The 27,722-nt window shown below is 43.5% G+C and overlaps 1 protein-coding gene across 16 annotated transcripts in view; it reads right to left on the bottom strand.

Annotated features, from left to right (window-relative positions):
- Window positions 1-27,722, bottom strand: part of LOC103230569 (TNF superfamily member 4) — a 278,327-nt gene that overhangs the window by 201,390 nt on the left and 49,215 nt on the right. For 9 of the 16 annotated variants that reach the window (XR_012091272.1, XR_012091276.1, XR_012091273.1 and 6 more), the window contains one exon: window positions 20,425-21,235. Coding sequence is in view for 1 of the 16 variants with exons in the window: in XM_073011787.1 (XP_072867888.1) it covers window positions 21,140-21,235 (96 nt within the window). In the remaining 15 variants the exon portion in view is untranslated. Of the gene's footprint in view, window positions 1-5,073; window positions 5,205-20,424; window positions 21,236-22,692; window positions 22,893-23,733; window positions 23,880-27,722 lie in introns of those variants that run through there. The other 7 variants (XR_012091279.1, XR_012091284.1, XR_012091278.1 and 4 more) reach the window with 4 other exon arrangements.

The following is a 27,722-nucleotide window of genomic DNA, read 5'->3' as shown; positions in this document are numbered from 1 at the left end:
CATAAGCTTAACTAGGTGGTGACTCCAATTATAGCTGCTATAACAGATATGTTTCATTGCTAGAACCAATTGACACATCTTCTAGTACCTGGTTTACAGATATGGATCTGCCAAATGCCTTATTCTCCATACCTGTCCGTAAGGCCAACAAAGCCAGTTTGCTTTATTGAGGCAAGGTCATCAGTACAATTTCACTGTCCAACCTCAGGGATCTGGTCTCTCCTCAGCCCTTTGTCATCATAAATTAGTTCTTAGAGATCATGGCACCTTCCCTTCCACAAGATATCACACTGATCCATTACACTGATGACATTCTCTTTCACAAGATATCATACTGATCCATTACACTGAGGACCTAGTAAGCATAAAGTAGATTCTACTCTAGGCTTATTGGTAAAACATTTATGTGTCAGAGGATGGAAAATAAATTCAACAAAAATTCAAGGGCCTTCTACTTCAGTGACTTTTTTTTTTTTCTTTTTTTTCCCTTTTTGAGACAGAGTCCCGCTCTGTCACCCAGGCTGAAGTGCAGTGGCATGATCTCAGCTTACTGCAAGCTCTGCCTCCCGGGTTCACTCCATTCTTCTGTCTCAGCCTCCCGAGTAGCTGGGACTACAGGCATCCGCCACCACGCCCAGCTAAATTTTTTTGTATTTTTAGTAGAGAACGGGGTTTCACCATGTTAGCCAGGATGGTCTTGATCTCCTGACCTTGTGATCCACCCGCCTCGGCCTCCCAAAGTGCTGGGATTACAGGTGTGAGCCACTGTGCCCAGTCCTATCTCAGCGATATTTCTAGGGGTACAGTGGTATGGGAAACATCCAAATATCCTTTGCAAAGTGAAAGATAAATTCTTGCATCTGGCCCCTCATACAACCAAAAAAGAGGCACAATGCCTACAGGGCCTCTTTGGATTCTGGAGGCAACATATTCTCATTTCAGTGTGTTGGTCCAGACCCATTAACACTTGAGATTTTGAAGTAAAGCCCTGCAGTCCTGCACAGATAACTTCTGTCTTGTTGAGAAAGCTCTTGGCCTCCTACTTAGCCTTAGTCAAGGCTGAACACTTAACTGTGGGTGACCAAATTACCATGTAGCCTGATCTGCACATCATGAAATGTTATCTGACCCGCCAAGTCGTAAAGTTGGGTGTGCACAGAGCACTCCTTCATCAAATGGAAGTGATGTATATGGGACTGGGTCTGAACAGGCCCTGAGGCAAAAGTAAGTAATATGAAGAAATGGCCAAATATCCATGGTCCTCACCCCTGCTCTACTGCCGTCTGCCAACCTGCACTTATACCCTCATGCAAAGTTCCCTAGGAACAGCTGACAGAGAAGACCCAGAACTGTTTACAGATGATTCTGCATAATGCAGAGGCATCAACCAAAAGTGAACAGCTGCAGCACTACATCCCCTTTCTGGAACATCTGTGAAGGATAGTGGTGAAGGGAAATCGTCCCAGTGGGCAGAACTTCAAGCAATACAACTCGCTGTCCACTTTGCTTGGGAGGAGGAATGGCCAGACATAGAAGTATACATTAATTCATGATCCATGGCCAGTGGTTTAGCTGGAAGGTCAGTGACTCGGAAAAAACATGTTAGAAAATTGATGACAAAGAAATTTAAAGAAGTGATCTGTGAACAGACATCTCTGTATGGATGAAAAAAAATGTGAACATACTTGTGTCCCATGTGAATGTTCACCAAAGGGTGACCACAGCAGAGGAGTATTTTAATAATCAAATGGATAGGGTGACCTGTTCTGTGGACAACAGTCAGCCTCTTTTCCCAATCACCCCGTCATCACCCAATGGGCTCATAAACAAGGTGGCCACGGTGGCAGGCATAGAGGTTATGCAAAGACTCAGCAACATGGACTTCTGCTCATCAACATTGACCTGGTTACAGCTACCACTAAGTGTCCAATATGCCAGCAACAGAGACTTACATTGAGTTCCCATTATGGTACCATTCCCCAAGGTGATCAGGTGACAAACTGATTACACTGGATGGCTTCCAGCATGGAAGGGGCAGTGCTCTGTTCTTACTGGAATAGACACTCTGGATGTGGACTTGTGTTCCCTGAACACAATGCTTTTGCCAGAACTACCATCCACAAGCTTACAGAATGCCTTATCCACTGTCATGGCATTTCACACAGCATTTTTTTCTGAACAAAGAACTCACTTCACAGAAAATAAAGTACAGCATGGAATTCACTTGTCTTACCATGTTTTCCACTATCCTGAAGCAGCTGATTTGACAGAATATTGGAATGGTCTTTTGAAGACTCAATTACAGCACGAGTTAGGTGGCAATATTTGCAGAGCTGGGCAAGATTCCCCCAGAAAACTACATATGCTCTGAATCAGCAAGTAATAGATAGTGCTGTTTCTCCCATAGCCGGGATTCACAGGTCCAGGAATCAAAGGATAGGAACAGGAGTGGCACCTCTTATTGTTACTCCAGTTACACCAGTAAAATGTTTCCTTGTTCCTTCAACTTTATGTTCCGCCTGCCTAGAGGTCTTAATTTCAAAAGGAGAAATGCTTCAACCAGGAGACAATGAACAACAATGAACTCCAATTCCAGTTCCATCGAATTGGAAATTAAAACTGCCACCTGGCCACTTTGGGCTCTTCGTGCCTCTGAATCAACAGACAGAAAAAGGGAGTTCCTTTGCTGACTGGGGTGACTGATCTTTACTCCCAAGGGAAATTAAACTGTTCACAATGGAGTAAGGAAGAGTATATCTCTCATACAGGAGATCCCTGGGGGCATCTCTTATTATTACTCTGCCCTGTGATTAGGTCAGCGGAGAACTACAACACAATCCAGACAGAACTACTAATGGCCAAGATCCCTCAGTAATGAAGCTGGGGTCACTTCACCAGGAAAAGAATCACAACCAATTGAGAAACTTGCTGAAGGCAAAGGCAATATGAGTAAGTTGTGATAGAAAGTAGTTATAAATGCCAGCAATAACCACACACCTAGTTACAAAAATAAGGACTCTAATTGTCATGATTATTTCCTCCTTATTTTGTTATAAAATTAAAACTGCCACCTGGCCACTTTGGGCTCTTCGTGCCTCTGAATCAACAGACAGAAAAAGGGAGTTCCTTTGCCGACTGGGGTGACTGATCTTTACTCCCAAGGGAAATTAAACTGTTCACAATGGAGTAAGGAAGAGTATATCTCTCATACAGGAGATCCCTGGGGGCATCTCTTATTATTGCTCTGCCCTGTGATTAGGTCAGCGGAGAACTACAACACAATCCAGACAGAACTACTAATGGCCAAGATCCCTCAGTAATGAAGCTGGGGTCACTTCACCAGGAAAAGAATCACAACCAATTGAGAAACTTGCTGAAGGCAAAGGCAATATGAGTAAGTTGTGATAGAAAGTAGTTATAAATGCCAGCAATGACCACACACCTAGTTACAAAAATAAGGACTCTAATTGTCATGATTATTTCCTCCTTATTTTGTTATGAATACAATTGTGTATGTGCATATAAATACATATATATTTGTTTTCTTTCCTCTCTTACTTCCCTATTATATAACACAAAATGTATTGTTTTATCATAGTATTTAAGTTTTGTTAATTTTACATCATAATGTTTATAAGATTTCAAGAAGGGTAAACCTCACTCAAGTGCTTTAACTCCTCTTCTGGGAAAAGGGTTATACATTTTGTTGTATACTGGATAGGAATATCATGTGGAATTATGAACTCATTATTGTCTTTATTTGGAGGTTAAGTATGGTTTCACAAGGCACATATGGCTATCAAGTTGGCAAGGGGTGGACTTGTGATGGTTAATTTTACGCGTCAACTTGGCTGGATCACAGAAGCTCAGATATTTGGCCAAAGATTATTTGTGAGCGTGTCTGTCAAGGTGTTTGCAGATAAAATGGGCATTTGGATCTGCAGACTATCCTCCCCAATGAGGACTGACATCACCCAGTCTGTTGAGAACATGAAAAAAACTAAAGGTGGAAAAAGGAAGAACTCACTCCTTCTGCCTGGCCACTAGAGTGGAAACATCTGCCCTTGGTCTGAGACTTATACCATCATCTCCCTAACTTCTTAGGCCTCAAAACCTCAGACTGAACTACACCACTGGCTTTCCTGTATCTCCAGCTCGCAGACAGCAGATCATGAATCTTCTCGCCTCCAGAGTCACATAAGTCAATTCCACACACACACACACAACACACACACACCCACATACATACATATATACACATATACATATATGTCTGGAGAACTCAGGTTAACACAACTATATATTTGGGAACGGCTTGTCATTAATAATAAGTCCATTTGTTGAAAAATGTTGCTAATGCCCTATTTCATGGTCAATGGCTTGTCAGACATTAGATCATCCTTATTTTTGCCTTGTTATGTGGCCAATGTAAAGTTTGTGCCAGCTAGCGCTCGCTATCAGTTTCTTATTGTCCATTTGCACTTGTGTTGTTAATATGTCTTCAGAATTCATGGCTTCTTTACAAGGATATTTTTAACCATTGGCCTCAAATCCTAAGCTTCATATTTTTATGCTCAGAAATTTTCTATTGGGAGCAGGTCAGGGGCAAATAAATGTCAACTCTTTTACCCTAGGTCAAAGATGCATTCCTAAGTTATTCTTCCCACACCTCAGCCAAAGGTACACCACATCTGCAATCCTGAGAGGCAGGAATAATAATACCTTACTTACCATAGGCTGATTTGCCATAGGACCCTGGAGAAGCCACTTCACCTACTATTAATTGGCCTTCTGTGCTTCACAAGAGGATTTTTCAAATCTCAGCCTTCACAAACCAGAGTAGAGCTTCTGGGACTCCATACTGTTCCTGTCACAGCCCAGCTTGTGTATACATCCAGCCACAACCAAAACCCAACCAGAGGTAATAATTTCAGATTTTGAAGTTCCCTTTATTTCCACACCTGATCTAATTTTGTAATATGCCCTGGGCCATGCTTCATGCCAACACGTATCCCACCTTTATCAGTCAGATGGAATGTATTAAACCAACTGGAAAAGGGGTACACATCTCACCTTTCCCCAGAGCACTATTTCTCATCAATCCTGCTTCCAGGTGATCACCATGTGCAGCAAATGAAGCTCCTTGATGACCCCATCATATAGCTTGGGCACTTTGCAGAGAAGGATGAGTTTTGGCCAGAAATCTGTAAGGACAGAAAAGTAGCCAGTGGCTTTCAAACAATCCCCTGGAGGGCTTGTAGGCTCCTGAGCCTCACACCCAGAGTTTCTGATTCAGGGAGTCTGAGGTGAGGCCTGAGAATTTGTGTTTCTTTTCATTTTCTTTTTGAGACAGGGTCTCACTGTGCATCCAGGCTGGAGTGCAGTGGCCCAATCATGGCTCACCACAGCCTCAATCTCCTAGGCTCAAGTGATTCTCCAACCTCAGCTGCCCGAGTAGCCAGGACCACAGCTGTTCACCATGATGCCCAGCTAATTTTCTATTTTTTGAAGAGACGGTATCTCACTATGTTGCCCAGGCTAATCTCAAACTCCTGTGCTCAAGGGACCCTCCAGCCTCAGCCTCCCAAAGTGCTGGGAGTACAGTCATGAGCCACCACACCCGGCCCAAGAATTTGCATTGCTAACAAGTTTTCAGGTGATTACTGAGGCTGCTGGTCCGTGGACCACACTTTGAGGAACACTCCAGACTAGGCCAAAGGATACCTCAGTACTTGTCTAGCATCATCTGGGGATTTTTTCCCCCTGGAAACGCCATCTGTTATCTAGCAGCCTGATGCTATTGCTAGCCAGCAGAGACCATCAAGGCCCAAACACATGCATGCATTTTTAAGCTCCAGGAGCTTTGCAACATAAAGGAGTTTGAAAATGTAAGTGTCTGGGTCTTTTCTAGAAGCTCCCTAATTTGTAGGATAACTTATCTCCCCATGCTTTATGTAAGCACAGGGAACAGAGGACAATCAATTCCACATTGACATTTTCTGACAGATCCACATACGTAACAATTGAGATTTGAAATTATATCGTCAAATGAAACCCTGAGAAATCTTTCAAGAGTTTTCGGCCAGGCATGGTGGCTCACGCCTGTAATCCCAGCACTTTGGGAGGCTGAGGCGGGTGGATCACGAGGTCAGGAGTTCAAGACAAGCCTGGCCAAGATGGTAAAACCCCATCTCTACTAAAAATACAAAAATTAGCTGGGCGTGGTGGCAGGCGCCTGTAATCCAGCTACTTGGGAGGCTGAGGCAGGAGAATCGCTTGAACCCGGGAGGCAGAAGTTGCAGTGAGTCAAGATCACACCACTGACCTTCAGCCTGGGCAACAGAGCGAGACTCCATCTCAAAAAAAAAATAGTTTTCATTTTTTCATTTTGTGTTTGTTTGTTTAGTGCCTGAAGGGGGAAATATAAATGAATAAGACATGATACAAGCACAAAGGGGCCTGAAAATCTATTGGAGGAAATAAGATATATAAGGACAGGCTCATTGCAGAGCATGGAATGCAGTCCAAGAACGTAGAGCACTGGACATGGAAGCTCCATTGCTGACTCATTGTGTGATAATGGGCAAGTCCCTTCGCCTTGCATGTGGTGACAAACTCTTGGAATCTGTATTTTGTAACTATGCAGACCACATATATGATATCTTATAGGACCATGGTTCTCTAGGGACAACTCTGTCCCTGAGAGCTAAGTCCCAGGGATGATAGCTAATCCTGGGACACATAAAGCTAAGATATCAGAACCCCCCATGGAATCACCCACAGGGAGTAACTCAGAGCAGCAACCTGCTGCAGAGAGGGAAGCAGCACCTACAGCCAGCTGTGCTAAGACAAATAACTATTTTTTTTAGAACTTACCATGTACCAGGTACTATTCTTAGTTAAATGTGTCATTTTGTCAATCCACACAACATCGCTATAAGGAACTGTAATTATTCCTCTGCTTGGGATGCTTTTCCCAGACACTCACCTACTTCAATGCCCTCACCTACTTCAAGTCTTTGCTGAAATGTCACCTTTACAACGAGGCCATCCCTGACTGCCATCTTTTTTTTTTTTTTTTTTTTTTTTTTGAGACAGAGACTTGCTCTGTCATCAGGCTGGAGTGCAATGGTGCGATCTCAGCTCACTCCAACCTTGACCTCCCAGGTTCAAGCAATTCTCCTGCCTCAGCCTCCCGAGAAGCTGGGATTACAGGCGTGCACCACCACACCTGGCTAACTTCTGTATTTTTAGTAGAGATGGGGTTTCACCATGTTGGCCAAGCTGCTCTCAAACTCCTGACCTCAAGTGGTCCACCCGCCTCGGCCTTCCTAAGTGCTGGGATTACAAGTGTGAGCCACCCTGCCCAGCGCTGACTGCCCTCTTACTATAACATCTTCCTTCTTTCCCCAACACCCCTATCCATTTTACTCTGCTCTATTTTTTTCCATCACATTTATCACATTCTAACATGCTACATATAATTTACTTATGTTCATTGCCTATCTTCCCCTATTAAATGTAAGTTTCCTGTGGGCAGAGATTTCTGTCTGTTTTGCTCACTGACATATCCCAAGTACCTAAACAGGCAACAGCAAGTCCCAAGGTAAAGGGCTAGACTGCAAATATGTTCGACTTTGTGGGCCACATGGTTTCCATTGCAACTACTCAACTCTGCCTTCATAAGACAAAAGCAGCCACACTAATACACAAAATGGGTATAGCTGGGGTCCAGTAAAATTTTATTTACAGGCACTGCAACTCAAATCTAACATAATCTTCACATATCACAACATATTTGGCTTTTGTTTTTCAACCACTTAAAAGTGTAAAAACTATTCTTAGTTCACAGGCCACATAAACAGGCAGCAGGCTAGAATTGGCCCACAGGTCACAGTTTACTAGTCCCTGAGCCAGCACCTATTAAGGGCTCATATGGAAACCATTGTGCCAAGATATCTGAGGGCACTTGAAAGTGGGATGTTGCTTTAAGTATGTCAAACATTCCTTATACGATCATGTATACACACATTATTAATGTGCTTTGCCAGGTGCCTTTCCATAGTACCAAGGTAAATTTAGCTTTATTCACTGTCTGAATTATGTACAACTCATTTAAATTAAATAAGATTAGAACAATGAAGTTGTCAAGTTTTCAAAGATCACATAAAAAGAGTAGATGGTAAACAATTCTGTCCCCAAACATCTCATGCATCTCACATTGTACCTCATTGATAAATCCAAATTTCCAGCATGAGCACTGGATTTGATTTTATTATTGTTTAAAAAGCAATTGACAGAACTAGGAACTAAACCAGTTATGATGTTGCAGGCATTTTCAACTGTGACTCACACTGTGAAATATGGAGTTAGCTCATCTCACAGGACAGAAAAGGCTGCATGGCATGTGGTTGTGTGTTATCGGATCTAGAGTTTGATCTCAACCCACTTCTCCCCTGTGGGCCCTGTGCATTTGGGTCTTCTGGTAAGGAGGGTGGGCTCAGATCAGTTTCTACGCTGGCAAGTTAGTTCAAGGCTATATTCTTGTAGACACACCCTGCTTTCCCAAAACTGAGGTAGACATTCTGCAATGCCACACAAACACGCTCAAAGGAAGCAGGGCTTTGGCATATAGTAGGCACTCAACAAATATTTGAATGAATGAATAAATACACGGAAAGCTCTGAACTACTAGGGGGAAAAAAGCACTCATTCAAGTAAACAGGTCATCATTAATTATCATTTACTGTACTCTATTCTTGTCTGCCACAGGAGAAACAAGAGATATAAGCCCCAGTGCTTGGCCACTTATTTATTTACTTATTTCACAAATAGTATTAAATACCTACTATGTTCCAGGAACTCTACAAGGGATTTGGCCCACAGAGCTAATGAAGACACTACGGGGTTGCATTATAACTTCCATGGGTCCTAGGCTCTTTTGCCTTCATGGACCCTTTCTTCCATTAAAAACATTAAAATTTTTATTTTACATTGTCTTAAATATAATTCAGGCTGGATTCATTGTTATGTTCTTAATTATTATATTCATTATTTCTTCAGAATTTAAAAGCAATTAATATTAAAACATTGTTGTTGACCCTAAAAGTACCCTGGGCCCTGGGCCCTGTGTCTGTTGTGCCCAGTGAGGGGACTGCCCTGCGACAGTCTCTGTCTTCCTGCCTCCTGTCCTGAATGAGTCGGTCCAAACGTTACTCGAAGGAGCTAATCAAGGTAGCTGGGACTGGGGGGTGAAATTCCCAGGTGTGGGAATCCTGAGAGGTTAATTGTGGAGAGCTTCCGAATGGAGAGCCTGTGGCCATGGGGTAAAGTGAACAGTGACAGCAGTCTGTTGGGGGGTATTGGGTTCTGAGCAGGGCGAGGAGGGGGATCTAGTTGCGGGGATGGAGAGACAGTAGCAATGGCAAGGCAGGAAGTTACAGCAGCAGCAGGATGAGGAGGGTGACTGCATCACTCAGTGCAGACTGCTGGCGCCTGAGTGGAGTAAGGCTGATGGCTGTGCAGGGAGCAAAGGCAGTGGCCACTGGGGAGCCAGGTGGTGCGGAAGGGGAGCAAAGCAGACCAAACAGCCTGGCATGGGGTGTTGGGGCCCAAAAAGGATGAAGAGGATATTAGCACAGTCCGTGTGGAGTGTCGGAGCCTGAGGGTAGATCAAGGTAACCAGCTTCTCACAGTGAGCAAAAGAAGTTACAAATCTGGCAGGGCGCGGTGGCTCACACCTATAATCCCAGCACTTTGGGAGGTCGAGGTGGGCGAATCACTTGAGACCACCCTGGGCGATATGGCGAAACCCCGTCTCCATGAAAAGTATAAAAATGTGTCAGGTGTGGTAGCACACACCCGTAATCCCAGCTACTCAGGAGGCTGAGGTAGAATCATCGCTTGAGCCCAGGAAGTGGAGGTTGCAATGAGCTGAGATCATGCCACTGCACTCCAGCCTGGGTGACAGAGCAAGACTCTGCCTAAAAAAAAAAAAAAAAAAAGTTACAAATCTGGAAAGTGAAAACTAGAAAGAATCTGTGCTGCTGTTAGATTAAAATCAACAATATCAGCATGAATTCATGCTTTCCTGTATATACAGATATAAAACTAGATGTAAATGGGCATGTGTGTGTGTGTGTCTGTCCTAGCTCTATACACTGAGCACCTGGGAGCAGAGACATCCCAATAGCAAGGAACACAGCTATCATTCACATTTTGATTTCTGCTGTGGTTTGACAGTTTTTATCCCCTACAAAATTCATATATTTAAATCCTAACCCCTCGAGTGATGGTATTAGGAGGTGGGGCCTTTGGGAGGTGATTAGGTCATGAGGGCAGAGGTCCAGGTAAGGTATTCATGCCCTTACAGAAGAGGCTCAGAGAGCTGCCTTGCCCCTTACACAGCCAGAAAGTTGGCAATCCGCATCTCACAGGCAAACCCTCATCAGACCCCACCCATGCTGGCACCCTGATCTTGAACTTACCAGCCTCCAGATCTGTGGAAAATACACTTCTGTTGTTTATAAGCTAACCAGTCTATGGTATTTGTTATAGCAACCCAAACAGACTAAGACAACTTCTAAATACCATTTTCCATAAAAAGGAGCCAGGCCTTTCAGAAGAAATGGCAGGAAAATTACAAGATGAGTTTGGAATATCTTGTTGTTCCAGAAGGCAAGGAAATGCACAAAGGATGATAGGGACACTGGCCAAATTGGGAACAATTTGATGAAAACAAATTAGAACCCAATAGATAAAATAAGCTTCTATGGGTCCATACGAATATAAATAATTGATTGATTAATAAGGAAGAAAGTAAGTTTTTTCTTAGAGTAGAATGCCAACTAATTAAATGCAGAATGGATAATTAAATTAAAAAATCACTGCTTGGCAATCATCATAATAATGTTTCAGACAAGAAATATCAATGGATGCTAAAACTAATGGGTGAACATTTGATGCAGAATGGGTTTTTTTTTTTTTTTTTCTTTTGAGACAGGGTCTCACTCCTGTCACCCAGGCTGGAGTGCAGTGGCTCGATCACTGCAGCCTCAACTTCCCAGGCCCAGATGATTCTCCCACCTTAGCCTCCCGAGTAGCTGGGACTACAGGCATGCACCATCATGCCTGGCTAAATTTTGTATTTTTAGTACAAACGGGGGATTTCCCCATGTTTCCCAGGCTGGTCTCAAACTCCTGGCCTCAAGTGACCCACCCTCCTCGGCCTCACAAAGAGTTGGGATTACAGGGATGAGCCACTGCACCCGGCCCGAATGGGATATTTAAATAGTTTCAAAGTACCTTCCAAAATACTTACTAATTTTAAAAAATAAGAATAATTTACAGTAAAGAGGACAGGCAGACACCTCTTAATTCAGTGATCAAAGTGAACATCACCATTAATAAGACAAATGGAAATTGTGCACCATCTATGGGATGCAATGAGAAGACCATACACAGCATCACTTCTCTGCTATTCCTACCAAAAATGAAAAGCATTACCTACATCTAATTCTGAGGAAATATGAGACACACTCAAATTGAGCAGCATTCCACCAGATAACTGTAATCTACTAAAATGTGACGGTCACGGAATCAAGGAAAGACTGAGGAATCCCCCACTCTGAAGAGGGTCAATGAGGCACAACCACCAAATGCAGGGCTCGATCCTGGACTTCTGCGATAATCACGTTTATTGGGACAGCTGGGGAAATTTGAATGGTGTCTGCAGACTGGATGTTAGTAAGGTATTAATGTTATTAATACTTTTATAACTTTGATAGTTGTATTATTGTTATATAGAAGAATGTCCTTGGGTCCAGGAATGATGCACTCAAATATTAAAGTGATGTGGCATCACGCCAATAATTTCCTCTCCAACAGTTCAAGAAAAAAGTCATTATACTTTCCTTGCCAGTTTTCTTTAAGATTGAAATTATTTCAAAATAAGAAGAAAAAAGTAACTTGACAGTCATCAAACTTTTTTAGGTAAGGCCCAAGACTACAGAATTTATAACCAAACTATTGTGTATTCCCTGAAGGACATTTGCTTTTAGTGATTCATAAGGTTTCTTAAAAATCAAGTATTTTTTTCTGGCATAAAAATATGACTCCCACATGCAAAGCTAATCTACAGTGTGAGAAGTGTAGGCAGTGGTTACGCTGGCAGGAGGATGAAGGGGAAGTGGTGGCTGGCAGTAAGCCCTGAGGAGCTCTGGCAGCTCTCCATGCTTCCTGATCTAGGCTCTCAGTACATGGGTGTACGTCCTTTATGCACATGTACACCCTCCTGCTGCACTCAGGGTTTGTACTCTTTTCTATAGACATACGATACTTCAATAAATCGTAACGTTAAATTTTAAAAAAAAACAAAACACAGGCACAGTGGCTCATGCCTGTAATCCCAGCACTTTGGAAGGCCAGGGTGGGTGGATCACTTGAGTCCAGGAGTTTGAGACCAGCCTGGGCAACATAATGAGACCTCATCTCCACAAAGAATCAAAAAATGAGGCGGGAAGATCACTTGAGCCTTGGAGGTTGAGGCTACAGTGAGCCATGATTGTACCACTGCACTCCAGGCTGGGTGACAGAGTGTGACACTGCCTCAATTTAAAAATAAAAAACAAAAAAAGGCACAGGCCTCGGTCTTAAGAAATCCACAATCCAGCATAAACAGAAGATGATGACAGCTGTCACAGTTGCATGTCTGACACCCACAAACCAACAGTGAATCACCAGACTAACCTACAAAGAAGCTCTAAATTTGCACTTCAACAGGAATTCAAGGGAGAAGGTTACTGGGGCCCAGAAAAGTACATATAAATATATATATACACACACACACACACACACACACACACACACATTCACTCACTCACTGGCTCTCCATACACTCACTCATCAACTCCCCAGTTCTCTCACATAAAATTCGTAAATGGGTGTCAAGATTCTATTTTACTACCACCTTATTACTGCCTTCCTCTCACAATGGGAGGGAACATTCAAAAGATGTTTATTTAAAGGGACTTGGTCATAGGAAGCCCCCAGTGGTACCTTAACAGTTGTGAGCGTGTCTCAGTGAGCCCATGTGGTGGAGATGTGATGTAAGAGATGGGAAATGAGGGAGTCAGAAGTGGTCTCACCACGTCACTGGCCTCCAGGTTATCACCCAATGTCCATCATTTCCTACCTGCTGCCAATAAGAAGACCCTGGTGCTCCTTGGACTGAACTTTGGCCTAGGACTTGCTTGAAGCTGTGTGCACAGCTTCAAACCCCAGCTTTCCAGCAGTGACCACCATGACAGGACAGAACCCAGTGTCCTGGGGTAAAACCCAAGGGGTAGCAGCCGCACTGGGGAGACATGTACCCAGTCTGGACTAGTCCTTAAATGTGTTGTTTTCACCTTTGTGAAGGTCTCTCATGTTTCTTTCTTTGACAGGAAGGACTTGGGGGAAGTCCCTCTGATTTCCCCCTGCTGACACTGGGTCCGCTTTGGCCGCTTGACGTGTGTGGGCTTCCTGAAGTCTCTGTTGCTGTGGACCAGGGCATATCACTTTGCCCGTGGTAAAGGAAGAAAGGAAAATTTCCACCCACCTGAGACAGGCTGCTTCTATCTTCAGCCTGAGGCAGAGCAGCCATCACTCATCACCAGCACCCCTCAGGTCTTTCTCTGCTGGACTGGTGCAGGGGCAGGGGCAGGGGCGGGGACAGTTCAGTCCAGGAGACCTGGTTCCAGCTGTGGTTCTGGTTTAACTGTGCTTCTACCCTAGCTCTGTGATGACAAGCAAATTATTTTTCATGTCTTCACCTTGGCTTCCTAATCTGGACTACAAGAAGGTATTTTAAAATAATCTCTAAAATCCTCTAGAAGTAAATGATGAGTTGATGGGTGCAGCACACCAACATGGCACAAGTATACATATGTAGCAAACCTGCACGTTGTGCACATGTACCCTACAACTTAAAGTTTAATAATAATAAATAAATTTAAAAAAATTAAAAAAAATAAAAAAAATAAATTCCATGAGGATGTCATCTTGCAGCATAAGAGCTCAATAAAATATTCGATCAAGAAATAGGCTGAATGCAGTGGCTCACTCCTGTATTCCCAGAACTTCAGGAGGCTGAGGTGGGCAGATCACCTGAGGCCAGGATTCTGAGACCAGCCTGGCCAACATGGCAAAACTCCATCTCTACTAAAAATACAAAAATTTAGCTGGGCATGGTGGCACACACCTGTAATCCCAGCTACTCAGGAGGCTGAAGCATGAGAATCACTTGAACTCTGGAGGCAGAGGTTGCAGTGAGCCAACATCACACCACTGCACTCCAGCCTGGCCAAAGAGCGAGACTCTCTCAAAAAATAAAAATAAAAATTTTTTAAAAAGGAAATAGTTGGCCGGGCATGGTGGCTCACGCCTGTAATCCCAGCACTTTGGGAAGCCGAGGCGGGCAAACCACGAGGTCAGGAGTTCAAGACCAGCCTGGCCAACATGGTGAAACCCCGTCTCTATTAAAGATGTAAAAAATTAACCAGGTGTGGTGGCAGGCGCCTGTAATCCCAGTTACTCGGGAGGCTAAGGCAGGAGAATTGCTTGAACCCAGGAGGTGGAGGTTGCAGTGAGCCAAGATGGTACCATTGCACTCCAGCCTGGCAATAGAGTGAGACTCCGTCTCAAGAAAAAAAAAAAAAAAAAGGAACTAGTTAGGGAATCTCTTCTGAGGTCAACTGCCCCACGTCTCATTCACTTGACCTGCCTCTGATTTCAGCCGTAACTACAGCAAACAGACAGTTCCTGCAAAGCTCAGACTCCCCTGGTGACAGTGCCCCATCTCAAGGCCAGCCCTGCAAGTTTTTCTGCTTTCTGTCTCCATTTCTGGCTCAACCTCACTGCCTCACAATCTCAAATGCAACGCAACAAAAACATTTTACTTCTCCGTCCCTCAAAGTTATTAACTTGCGCATGATCTCAGAGTGTGCAAAGATTTTCTAAATAGATCAGATGAAAAGCATTAAGAGATTTTCTATTTCTAAATAGAACAAATTAAAAGCATTAACCGTAGACAAGACTAACAATTTGAACTAATATTCCTAAAAAGACATCCTCAAGGGAGTCAAAATGCAACTATGGGCTAAGAAAACATATTTGCAATATATATTTAGCAAAGGACTCATATCCAAAATAAAGAATTGCTGCAAGTCAATAAGAGAAAGACCAACAGCCAGCCACCAAAGATTACATATTATTCCATTCACATAGAATTCAAAAATGGGTAAAATTTCCATTAACGGGAACTGAAGTTGGAATAGTGATTATCTTCGAGTGGAGTATTACAGAGAAGGGCTACAAGGGGAGTTAGTTGCTGGACTGATGGAAATGACCAGTATCTCAGTCTCAGTAATGATTCCACAGGTGTATACAATGGATTTTATGTAAAATTCATTGAGTGTACACTTTGTGCACTTTGCAACAGGTAAGTTAGAGTTCAATAAAAAAGAGGGGGAAAACATCCAGGCTGTTTTAGGTCACATGCTCACTCCTGCAGCCAAGGGCATACAGTGTGCTGATTGGCTTTGGACGGGGCCCTATGGCCCATCCCAAGGGCTGAGAATGGAGCCCACCCAGACCAAAAACGGACAGAGGAGGGGATCTCCAAGGAGAATTGAGAAGCATTTGCAGAAGATGAGGAAAAAGATGTTCTAAGGGAGACAACTAACTTCTTACGGTCAGGACAGAGGTGGGCCTTACCTTTAGCAAGTGGAGCTGGAAAACACAGGACAGAGAGAAAGACAGAGACACAGAGACAGAGAGACAGGGGCAGACAGATGCAGAGTGACCAGCCGTCGGCTTTCCAATTCTTTGTTCTCACTCCTGTGAGTGAAGCTGCACTTCCTATGTGGGGGCTCTGAAAGGTTTCCCTGTATCTGTGGGGGAATTTGTTATTCTTTTTGACCATCTGGCATTTTGAGCCTGCTTTTAATTGTTTGGGGAAGTTCCCCGCCTTATGAATCTTGAAAGGAGGCAGAGTTGCCTCCCACTCTGTGCTGAAAATGCCAGTGTTCATGATCTAAGCTCAGCCAAGGAGACAGCAGGCTCCAGAACCACAGAGACCACAGGGCACATCGGTGTGGAGGACTTGGTCATAGAAGAGTCTAGTCCAGCAATGTCAGAGCAGGCCCGTGTTCACGGGGTCAGAGGAGCGAGCAGCAGCAGCCGGCGCCCAGCAGCATAGCCTTGCAGTCCTCACGCCCCATTCTAAGGTGTGATGCTTGGCCCTTTTGCTGGCAGGCTCCACGTCTGATCCTCCATCCTTCCCTCCAATCCTGTGCCCCAGTCTATATCCTTTCAATAGTTCCTTTTTGGCCTAACCCAGCCAATTCATGTACACGGCTTGAAACCAGGAATCCTAACTGATAATAACATGCTTTCAGAAAATTCCCCCTTTTAGTTTATACTAATCTGTGAAGGTTCTGTTCCTTGCAACACAGAGAAACAAAGCCTGAATCCAAAAGAATGCTTCTACCGTGTGAATTTTTCACACCATCATATGGTCGCTCACAAGAAAGGTGTCTGCTGGCAAAAGACCCTTAACACCCCACAAATCACATGACAGGAGGAAAGAGAGACAAGCCAATATGTGTGAATTGCAGTTAGGTCCTCAACTTACCTTATGTTTAGTTTTCATCATAAACCCACAGGATAGGTATTGCACTAGTGTGCTCAGGCTGCCATCACAAATACCACAGACTGGAGGGCTTAAACCACAGACATTTTTATTTTCTCACAGTTCTGGAGGCAAGAAGTCTAAGGTCAACATGCCAGAAAATGTTGTTTCTGGTAAAACCTCCCTTCCCAGCTTGCAGACGGCCACCTTCTCACTGTGTCTTTGCATGGCCTTTCCTCTGTGTGTGCAAGAGGAAAAGATCTCTGGTATCTCTTCCTCTTCTTACAAGGACACCAGTTCTATCAGATTAGGGCCCCACCTTCTATGATCTCATTTAACTGTTAACCTTCTTAGAGGCCCTGTTTCCAAATACAGTCACACTGCAGGTTAAGTCAATAAATGAATTCTTGGGGGATGCGATTCAATCTGTAACAAGTATTGTCCCAATATTGCAAACAAGAAACATGAGGTTGAAGTTCTTGTCCAAGGTCTAGATAAAGCCTTGGCACTTTTCAGTCTGCTTATGGTTTTCAGCCTTTCTTATCAAATCCTGGAAATTCAAGCTTCAAAGTATGAAGTAGAAGAAGAGTATGGTATATCACAGAGCAGTGAGAAAGGAATGAACCTGAGATGAAGCCAGTGTGACTGTCTGCCAGTCAGCCCTGAAGCCAGGGGATGGAATAACCCAGATATATCCACTGGCTCCTCTCCAAGCTCCAGTCATGCCATGGCTGGCACATCACTGCCTCATAGCACCTTGGGTCCTGCGTTTGGGTCCTGACTCTCACAAGACTTTGTGAGTGCTGACAAAGACTCCCTCCTTGACCAAACTTTAGTCAGGTTCCCTTAAGCCCTCTTCTCAACTAGGCCTTGCCCTTGACCTGCTGAGCCCAGTTTTAGCAATGAATCTTGTTAAGTCCATTTACTGAGATTCTCTCACCCTCAACATCCAATCAAGCTCCTCTTCCTCCACCTAATCAAGTTCCTCTAGGTAATTTTCCATCCACTCCCCCACCCTGCTCATTGGCTATAAATCCTCCCTTATCCCTGATATACTTGGGTTTCAATCCTCTCACCTATTGCAATAATCTTGACCCTTATTGCAACAGTCTTGAGTAGTCTTCATTGCTGTTTTTCACAGATATCAGGATAATTTTTCTTTAACACTTTATTAGGGGCAAGACCACATCTCACATTTCTCCTTACATATCTCCCTAACACATAGTTGTGCTTCAGCTGGTGTACTGTCAAGAGGCAAGTGAGTGGGTGGGACGGTGGGTGACACCTAAAGTCCCATGGCCTAGCTACAGAGAAAAGTCAAAGAGCACCTTGAAGCCTCTGAAGAATGGACAGTGGGATGAGTCTTAGGAAAAGGAAGATGGAAGAGAATAAAGGGAAGAAAACGGAGGGTTCCTAGCAGCATGTCAGACTCGATCGGAACCAGCCTTACGCTATCAATTTGGGACACTCCAGGAGCAAAGGGCCCCAGTCTTGATGGCCTAAGGGCCCCAAGTCCAAGGGGCAGCACTTGGCAGAGGGACAAACACTGGATAATTATTCTGGTCCTGACTTTGGTGCTCTCAACTCTGCAACGTTAGGCAAATCAGCTGACCTCTGTGACCCCCCGCCTTTCCATGCATGAAATGACAGTAACAATGGCTCCCTCACAGGTGCAAGTGAGAACGTAAGTGAAATAATTTGTTTTCTTTTTTAGTGTGCTTGATATTTACTGAGAAGAATGCAAATGCTCTTTCTAACTGGTCTTCAGGAGCTGAGTTGAGGGCCTGTTTTTGTTTGTCTGTTTTGTTCCTAGTATTTTTGCCCAAATGTGCATATCTGTGGGACTGATGAAATTATGAAAGAAAAAAGGACAGCTGGGCAAAACCAGTGCATGGAAGAAAAGGAATGTCATGATTTGGGACTGCCAGGACCCTGTAGCAAACCAATGGGGGAGGGAGTAGGTTGGGAGCCAACCAGGCCCAAAGACTGGCTCCTTTGGGAGTCGGTGAGCTGTCCAAATCAATGTCCAGGGAAGTGGAGCCAACCAGGCTCACCTAGGTTGGTCCTTGTCTCTAAAGGCAGGGTCTGTCAGTGAGATGTTGTGGGTGATGACGTGCTCTCTGGGAATATGTAGGCTGAGCAATGGCAGCAGCTGGGCTGTGGGTGGTCTGCCCAATATGTCACAGACCCCTGGCCTACAGCTGGGGCTCAGAACAGTCCAAATTTGCAAAGCAGACATCCTGGGCTGGCCTGAGTAGGCAGCAGCGTGGTTTAGAGCAAGGCCCCTGCCCAGAGGCAGGCAAACAGAGCATCATCCTGAACAAAGACGAGCACTACAGAGGGATGATGGAGAGAACCAGAGGGCAGAGGGGAGGGAAGGGGACCAAAGGGGCACCTGTGGAAGGGAGGCAGTGGCAGCTTACAAGGTCCTCCCCCACAGGGCCCAAGGGTCTTCCAGCCCAGTAACAATATCTTCATTATCATCCTGGCCAAAACACTGCTTCCTTTCACTGAGGACATTACAAATGTTATACTATTATTATTATTATTATTATTATTATTATTATTATTATTTTAGAGAGAGACAAGGTCTCACTCCGTTGCCCAGGCCGGAGTACAGTGATGTCATCTTGGCTCACTGCAACCTCCACCTCCCAGACTCCAGCGATCCTCCCACCTCAGCCTCCCGAATTGCTGGGACCACAGACATGCACCACCATACCCGAGTAATTTTTGTATTTTTAGTAGAGACAGGGTTTCACCATGTTGCCCAGGCTGATCTCAAACTTCTGGACTCACGCGATTCACCTGCCTCGGCCTCACAAAGTGCTGGGATTACAGGCGTGAGCCACTGTGCCTGGCCACGAATGTTATTTTTAAAGCACACACACATTCCTGGTGGAAAGTAAGTATCCTCAGCACCCATTTCCTGAAACGTCTTTTAATCATCGCAATATGGAGATTGTATTATTATCACTATCTTAAAGACAGGGCAGTATTTTCCTGGGGAAGTATTTCCCAAATTGTGTTCCATGAAATGCTAATAACAGTACTAAGAAGTAAGTGGTGTTCACTTTTGAAAATGTTCCTGTAGCCAAATATGTTTGAGAAATACTGCACAGGAATGGTACGTTCGTAACCATAGACCTAGGAGTCAGAGACCTGGGTTTGGGGCCAAGCCCCACTGATTATCAGCTATGTGGGTGCAGCAGTAATAATCCTAGCTTCCTTATCTGGGATGTAGGAATAATGAAATGCCTGCTTCGTAAGGTTGGTGTGAGGGTTGATGTTATGAGGTAACAAATATAATGCTCTTAGCACACAGCTGGTACAAAGAAAGTCTTCAGTAAATGGGAACTCTTATTGGCATTGTAGCAGGCTAAATATTGTTAACATCTCACAGCTAGACCTATAACTTTTTTAGGGAGAGATCAATTTTGTTTAGGAAAACTTCTTAATAAACCACTTGGAAGCGTGGCCAGCAATGAGACTCTGAAGTTACAAGCCATCAACAACCAAGACCAAAACCTGGCAAACCAAGTTTGAAAAAGCCAGAGTCCCAGAGAGGATGAGTATTGATTTCTCTCCTTGCCTGCCATTATAACAAAGAGGTTCAGGGCACAAAGATGAGATCTCACCTCCGTCTTCACCTCCCTCTTTTTAGTACTACTCCATCCTTTACAGATTCACCTACACACACTCACACACGCACACACACCACTCCCTTTTCAGGAAGAAAGTTACAGGCTGCAGTTAATTAGACATTCTATGATTTGAGCTTTATTACTTCCTCTTTACTCTCTGAACTTTAAAGGAACACATTTCTGTAAAGTTTAAATTATTTCAATTAGGTGTATTACCTTTTTAACTGGGAGTAGGGGGGAGCACTTTTTATTTTTTAATGTTGAAGACTCCACTCAGTCATCTGAGCTCCAGGAAGCTTTCCCTGGCCACCCATAAGTTAAGAGCCCCTCTTCCAAGCTCGCAGAGCACCCACTTCACACCTATGCTACAGAACACACCGCCAAGGATGGAAATTATCCAAGGGTTTGTGTCCATTGCCATGCCAGGCATCCAGCTCTGCTCAAGCACGCAGGGGCCCTGACTTCCTCATCTAGGTATTCTCAACACCTCCACCAGCAGCTGGTAGGCAGCAGAGCTACTGTTACTGAGCTGCCCATGGCACCAATGGATCTATGAATGAATCTGAACATCCTCCCTAGAGAAAAGCACTTGCTTGTTGAGGGAGGAATGGGGGTCTGAAATGCTAATCCCTGCCCTATAGTATGGGTGTGCATACGGTGCACCTTCCAAAGCCCAGAGTGGCATTCTTATTACATCCCGGAAACCCCCGTGTCAGGGGCTTTTGGGGTGACATCCAATATGTAAATACCAGGGTCAGGTCCTGCTGAGTGGCACAGCAGTGCCATATGTGAAAGTTCCACCAGCAGCAGAGGGCTCTTTCATTAGTCATTTCACTGCACACAGCTGTAAGGAATCTGGCAAAGCTTGATGTGGCTGGTAGGAGTGCATTTTCCACTTGTAGGCGTCTTGAAAACTTTCATACTAAAAAAAAAAAAAAAAAAAAAAAAAAATCAACAACAAGAATATCATCATAGTTCAAAATAAGAAGCCAAAAATTGAAGGTGGAGAGCCAGGGTAGCAAGCATAATGGAGGGACTCCAAGACCCGGGCTTCCACCAGGACCCTACACTGACTCACAGATGTGTAATGGCCATGGCAAGCCTTATGTGTAAATAGAGATCCTAACATGTCCAGAGGTAGTGGCTGTAAAAGCCTGGGCAGATGCCAGGCGGTATTCTAAGGTTAAGCATTGCTATGGTTTGAAAGTGTCCCCCAAATTTCATGTGCTGGAAACTTAATTCCCAAATTCACATATTGATGACATTTGGAGGTAGGGCCTTTGGGAGGTAATTAGGATTAAATAAGGTCATGAGTGTGTGGCCCCCACGGTGGGACTGGTAGCTTTACAAGAAGAGTTAGAGTGACCTGAGCCGTGTGAGGACGCAGCAAGAGGGCCTTCATCAAATGTCAGCACCATGTGCTTGGACTTCCTAGCCTCCAGAACTGTAAACAATACATTTCTTGTCTTTATAAATGATCCAGTCTGTAGTATTCTGTTACAGCAACAGACGACGGACTAAGACAGGCATGATTTGGGGTACAGAGAAGGAAAACTGAGAGGTCACAGAAGAGAGAGGAGGGTAGAAGCTGGGGGAGAGGCACTGATGGAACCAGCTTCCATCCTTCCCTGCAGGGCTTGGAAAGACCCATGAGGACACAAGGGAGAATAAAAGGAAGCAGTCCTGCTTGCCATGGCTGGGTCAGGGTCCGGAGGCCAGGACTGCTTTATGTCCCTGCTATAATGGACTTATGGGCTTTTTAAGACTTTTTAAAATTATGGCTCCTAGAACTGACTCTACTGATAACTTTACCCCGGACTCCCTCCCTGATTTTGACCTTAGTTTGTGTGTGGTGGCGGGAGTGAGAGACCGCAGTCCAAATGGAATGCAGTTTGCCTGTCCTCTATCAGCATCAATGCACTGCCTTTCCCCCCGATTTTTACCTCATGATATATTTATGCATTTAAAACATGTTTATTGAGTGAGCTGCATGCAGCAAAATGCAAGTAAAAAGCTTTTTTTTTTTCTTTTTTCTTTGTCCTTTCAACTCCTCTCTCTGGATTTGCCTTGTCCCTCCTTGCATTTGAGATGAAAGCTAATCAATACCACGGATTTTCTAGCCACTCTGAGCCATTAAATAAGAGGCTTTTTAAAACAAACAAAAAAGTAAAAAAAAAAAAAAAAACAGTCTACTCAACCTGAAGCTTCTCCCCTCTCAGGCTCCTTCACTTAAGGTTTGGAAACTCGGTACCAAGGAAGAAGGCATGGACTTCACCATTTTCTGTCCTCCACCTCTCAAAGGCAGCTGCTAATTCTCACGCCTCAAGCTGTGAGAGATTGGGAACTGAGGGAAAGGACACAGTAGTTCACGGCTCTTACTGTCATGACACTGCCTTGGCGCTCTCTGGATTTAGCAGATTTTCCAGCGCTTTCCTTTCCAGCCGCACTTAGGCACATTGCAGTTAAAGAATATGGCCACCAGGTGGCAGTAAAGGCCCTTTTTTCCTTGCCAGTAGATCCTACCCTCCGGTTTTATATGGCTACATAATTTCTTTAAGATGAAGTTAAATATGCTTTCCCTACATTTAAAAAGAAAAGAAAGTAAACACCTAAAACCACAAACTGGTCAACTTAGCAAAAACTAAATATAATTTAAAGATGATGCCCTAGGGAATAAACGTTGAAAGAAAACCTCCCAAGTTGTTAATTATGTAATTACATAACTAATTTACTAAGTCTTTCTCTTCCTCAAATTATTACTGTGTAAGTCTAAATCTCATTCCCAGATCTTATCATAATTTACCTTCCCTTAGCTTAGAGTCAGAAACTTTTCCCCAAAGGTTCCCTATATGACCAGTTGTCATTTAAAGACCTTTATTAATAACTATTATACTAATAATATCACTTGTTTTTTACTATACACCAGTTACAGTTATGTTACAGTCACTACTTATAGTCATGTGTTGACTACACACAGACTACACACTGTGAGAAAACCTAACTGTGGTATTATTTTATCCTCACACCACCCCTACAAGATAATTACTCATGTCACCACCACTGCCCCTGCCCCCATTTAGGGTTGCCAGAAAAAATATAGGACGCACAGTTAAATTTGAATTTCAGATAAACAACAAATAATGTTTTAGTATATGTCCCATGTACCATTACGGACATAGTTACTGCATGGGGCACAAATATTTTATGGGACATATTTATACTAAAAAATAATTATCTGAAATTCAGCTTTAACTGGATATCCTAGATTCTTATTTGATAAATTTGGCAACCTGACCCCCATTTTATGGATAAGGAAACTGAACCTCCAGGAAGGTAAGCAATGTAATGAAGGCTAAGAGCTGGTAAGCAGCATCGTGGAGCTCTGAACCCCAGACCCTCTCAACCGGGTTCCCTCCATACCATACTGCCCCTCCTTGTTGTCCAGGGAATTCTTCTCGTCTGCCAGCTGCTGGTAAAATAATCTTCCATCCTCAAGTAAAATAATCCTTGTCACTGCTCTCAACTAAATCGAATAAAAGCTTTTCTTCCCAGTCAAGAAGGAGTCACTGAAAGACAAATTCCCATGACTGATTTTCCCATATCTGTCTTCCTTGACGATTTATCATTTAAAAAAAAAAAAAAAAAAATTGAAAACCTCCCTTATTTTTTTCCACACTGATATTCATATTTTTGTAACTCTTTCAAGGCTACCTCTAGTAAACTGAAATGTAAATACAACAGTCCATCCCAATTTGTTCTTCTGGCTTAATTATCTGAAACATAATACAGTGATTTAAAACTACACATAAAGAAAAAACAAAATAAAACTGTAATGTCATTGTATCATAAGGATATCAAAACTTTTTGTTGGTGGTGTTTTCCCACATATCTTCCAATATTTGAGTGATGACAGAGTTAGTCAACTCGTATTCCACTGCAGGATTTACTGTCCTACACGTACACGTAATAGGACAATAAAACCATGCTACAGTCCCATGGCTATACCAGAACACCTCTCCCCACCATGTCAAGGTTAGTCCCCAGCAGAAAAAAAGTGGCAACAAAGGAACGTTTAAAGGAGTTTAAACATGCAAAGTGCTTAGAACAGTGCCAGCCAAATAGTAAGTGCTCAGATGTGAGCTAGTGTTACTATTAACACCTCCAGACATTACTAATGGCCAGACCTGGAAATGGCTTTGTATTAATGACTAACAAGCCATAAACAACGCAGAATGAGAGAGAAGGAATGGTGGTGCCCAGAGTGAAAAAAAGTAGGACTGGGAGAGAAGGGAGAAAGGCCATTGATTGATTCAACAACCATGTCATGAGTGAGTGCTATGTGCCGGTCTTGAAGGGATGGGGAGCCCAGTGAGAGAGGCAGGTCTTTGTAGTATGGTGTGATCATTGCGCACTGGAGACAGCAATGCCCAGTACAGCATGGGAGCACAGAAAAGGGGAACCTTAGCCAGTCTAGGAGGTCAAAATGAGGTCAGGGAAACTTCATAGAGTGAGTTCTCAGCTGACTCTTACTGACCCAGTAACTGCTGACCAGGCTGAGGCTGAGAAGATGGCACATTCCAAGCAGTGGGGGCAACAGCAAGCAAAGGTGCAGACTTAAAACAACAAAGCGTGTGCAGAGGACGGGGAGACAATTCAGTTCCCTTCTCCTTCAGAAAACCAGCCAATTACTAAGCAATGTAAAGTTACTGGAATGACGGAACACCCATCTGTGGGCCCCGGCACGAGGAAGTATAAATGCAAGACTTCTCCCATCTTCAACCAACAGGAGCAAGACGGTGGACATCACCACATGAGAGAGTTGATGTCATGGAGAAAAGAGGTTTGTCAGCTTCATATGTTAACCACTGAAGAGATGTTACATGTTAAATATATATATATATATATATCGCTCTGTCACCCAGGCTGGAGTGCAGTGGTGCAATCTCAGCTCACTGCAACCTCCACCTCCTGGGTTCAAGCGATTCTCCTGCCTCAGTCTCCCTACATGTTATATATTAATTAAGTTATTAATATTACTTGCAAAGAAATTCATTCTCACCAATACATAGGGCTTTCACATTGATCCTCATAAGCACCCTCCCTAAATCTAAAATAATAGATTCCCACCTTAAATATGAGAAAATGGATTTCCAAAGGGATTAAAGGATTTTTCTCAAAATTATATAGCCAATAACAAGAAGAGTAGAAGTTGATCTTCAGTGTTGTGCATTATTTTATTCCCCTTCTTTTCCACCTTTTTAATGAAAACACAGCCTTCAAGACCCTGCTTGAATCCCACCTCCTCTGCAAAGCTCTCCCTCCCTCCCCCACAGCACATGACATAGAGTCTTTCCTATACCAAGTATGCAATAACAGTGTGATGACTGGTGATGATGATCAGGTGGCAACTGTCAGTCTGTGTGGGTGCCTTGTGACCACTGGATAAAGGGGAAACTGCAGTGGTCTGGACTCAGGAATGAAGTCCCCTAGGAAGGACTAGGCTTTGAGCCAGGTCTTGAAGAAACTGGTAGCTGGGAACTGGTGGAAGCATGTGGGGTAGGAAGGAGAACATCCCACAGGTGATGGAGAAGTAACAATTTGTACAAAGACACAGAAGCAAAGTGCACCAAAACTATGCCTATCTTTTATGTCTCTGGCTTTAATATTATCCTTGGCAAATCCTTTGTAATTAGAGAATATCTTCGTCTATTTGTGCCACTATAACAGAATACCTGAGACTGGGTCATTTGTAAACAATAAAAAATTTATTTCTCACAGTTCTGGAGGCTGGGAAGTCCAAGATCAAGGTGCCAGTAGGTTTGGTGGCTGGAAAGGGCCTGCTCTCTGCTTCCAGGGAGGTACCTTAAACACTGTGTCCTGACATGGTAGGAGGGACAGAAGGGCAAAAAGAGGGGTGAATGCTGTATCCTCACGGCAGAAGAACAGAAGAGAACAAACACTCCCTCAAGCTCTTTTGTAAGGACCCTAATTCCATCCAGGAAGGCTCTGCTCTCAGGACTTAGGCCTGTCGTCTTAATACTATCACACTGGTGATTAAGCTTTAACATGAACTTGGGGAAACACATTCAGACCACACCGGAAAGAAATAGACAATTCTGGACAAAGTATTTCTTCTCTTTACTTGCTTCTTTAGTCCACACGTATTTTGAGTGCCTCTCATGGGCAAGACTCTATGGGAGGCATAAAGATGAATCAAACACAGCTCTTTCCTCATGGACAATGTATTCACTAAAAGAGGAAGACCTATGCGTAACTATCTATAATGAAAGGCACAAACTGGAAATAGCCATAAACAAGCTATGAGCTGCTGCTAGTGTTTATCACTTCAAAGTAGGGATCTTAAGAGGAGAATCTTTTCCCAAACATAATCATGTTACAAACACTTGTCAATGTCTTTTATTCTCCTGGGATAACCAGGAGGTCATTATATTAAAGAAGAATAGACGGTATCACAGTTTGGATGATACACGCCTCAAATAAAGTGGTTTTATATGACAGTGGAGGAGTAATGATTGCAATTAGAAATAGAAAGCAAGAGGACTATTTTCTTTACTTTAGGTGGTACTCAGTAAACGAGGAACTGAGCTGTGAGATTTGGCTACTGCTGTTTTTGAATTAATAAAGTTTGTTTGAAACACACACAAAAAAACAAACAAACAAAAAAAAACAAAGTAGGGATCTTTGTGGGCCGGTGGGCCCAATGTGATTCTATGAGTTCTTATGAAAGGGGTGCGATAAAGTCAGAGAGAAACTGGCTGTTCCCTTCCTGGAAGCAATGCTGTTGGTGCTGGATTTTCAAGGGTACAATTTTCACGGCTTAGACAGGTTCTGGGCCATTCTAGGCAGAGGGAACCACATGAGAAAAGATATAAAGGTGGAAAAGTTCCAAGTCCAGCAAAAAAGAGTGAGGAATTTAGTTTTACTGCAACATTAAGATAAAAATAAAAGAATGGAAAACAAAGTTGCAAACGTGGATGAAACTGGGTCAAACAGTGGAAAGAATATGAAACTTTGAATTCCTGAAACAGAATTCCAGTTCTGCCACTTACTGTCTACATGACCTCAGGCAAATTACTTAAATCCTCTGAGCCTCAGTTGCTTCATCTGAAGAATGGGATCAGACAGGTGGATTTTCAGACATGCAATAAGGTAGCACCCCTTCAATCAGAGATTCTTTAAATATTTCTTATTCTTTAAATAATCACGTTTTTTAAAGGAGAGGCTGAGCACTGAGTCAGGCAATGACTCCTAGCCTTTCCTCCACTGTCCCAGGAAGTGTCAATATTCCACCCAGCCACACAGGACCCTGCGGCTAATCTGAGTCCTCTCCTTCCTTTGAAACATATACAAAAGTTTCTAGTGGATTTGATTTTCGATGATGTCTTGGT

Source organism: Chlorocebus sabaeus, chromosome 25 (genome assembly GCF_047675955.1).
Source record: "Chlorocebus sabaeus isolate Y175 chromosome 25, mChlSab1.0.hap1, whole genome shotgun sequence".
NCBI classification, from domain to species: Eukaryota; Metazoa; Chordata; class Mammalia; order Primates; family Cercopithecidae; genus Chlorocebus; species Chlorocebus sabaeus.
The sequence above is the reverse complement of the archived record's forward strand: the minus strand, read 5'-3'. Positions and strand labels throughout refer to the sequence as shown.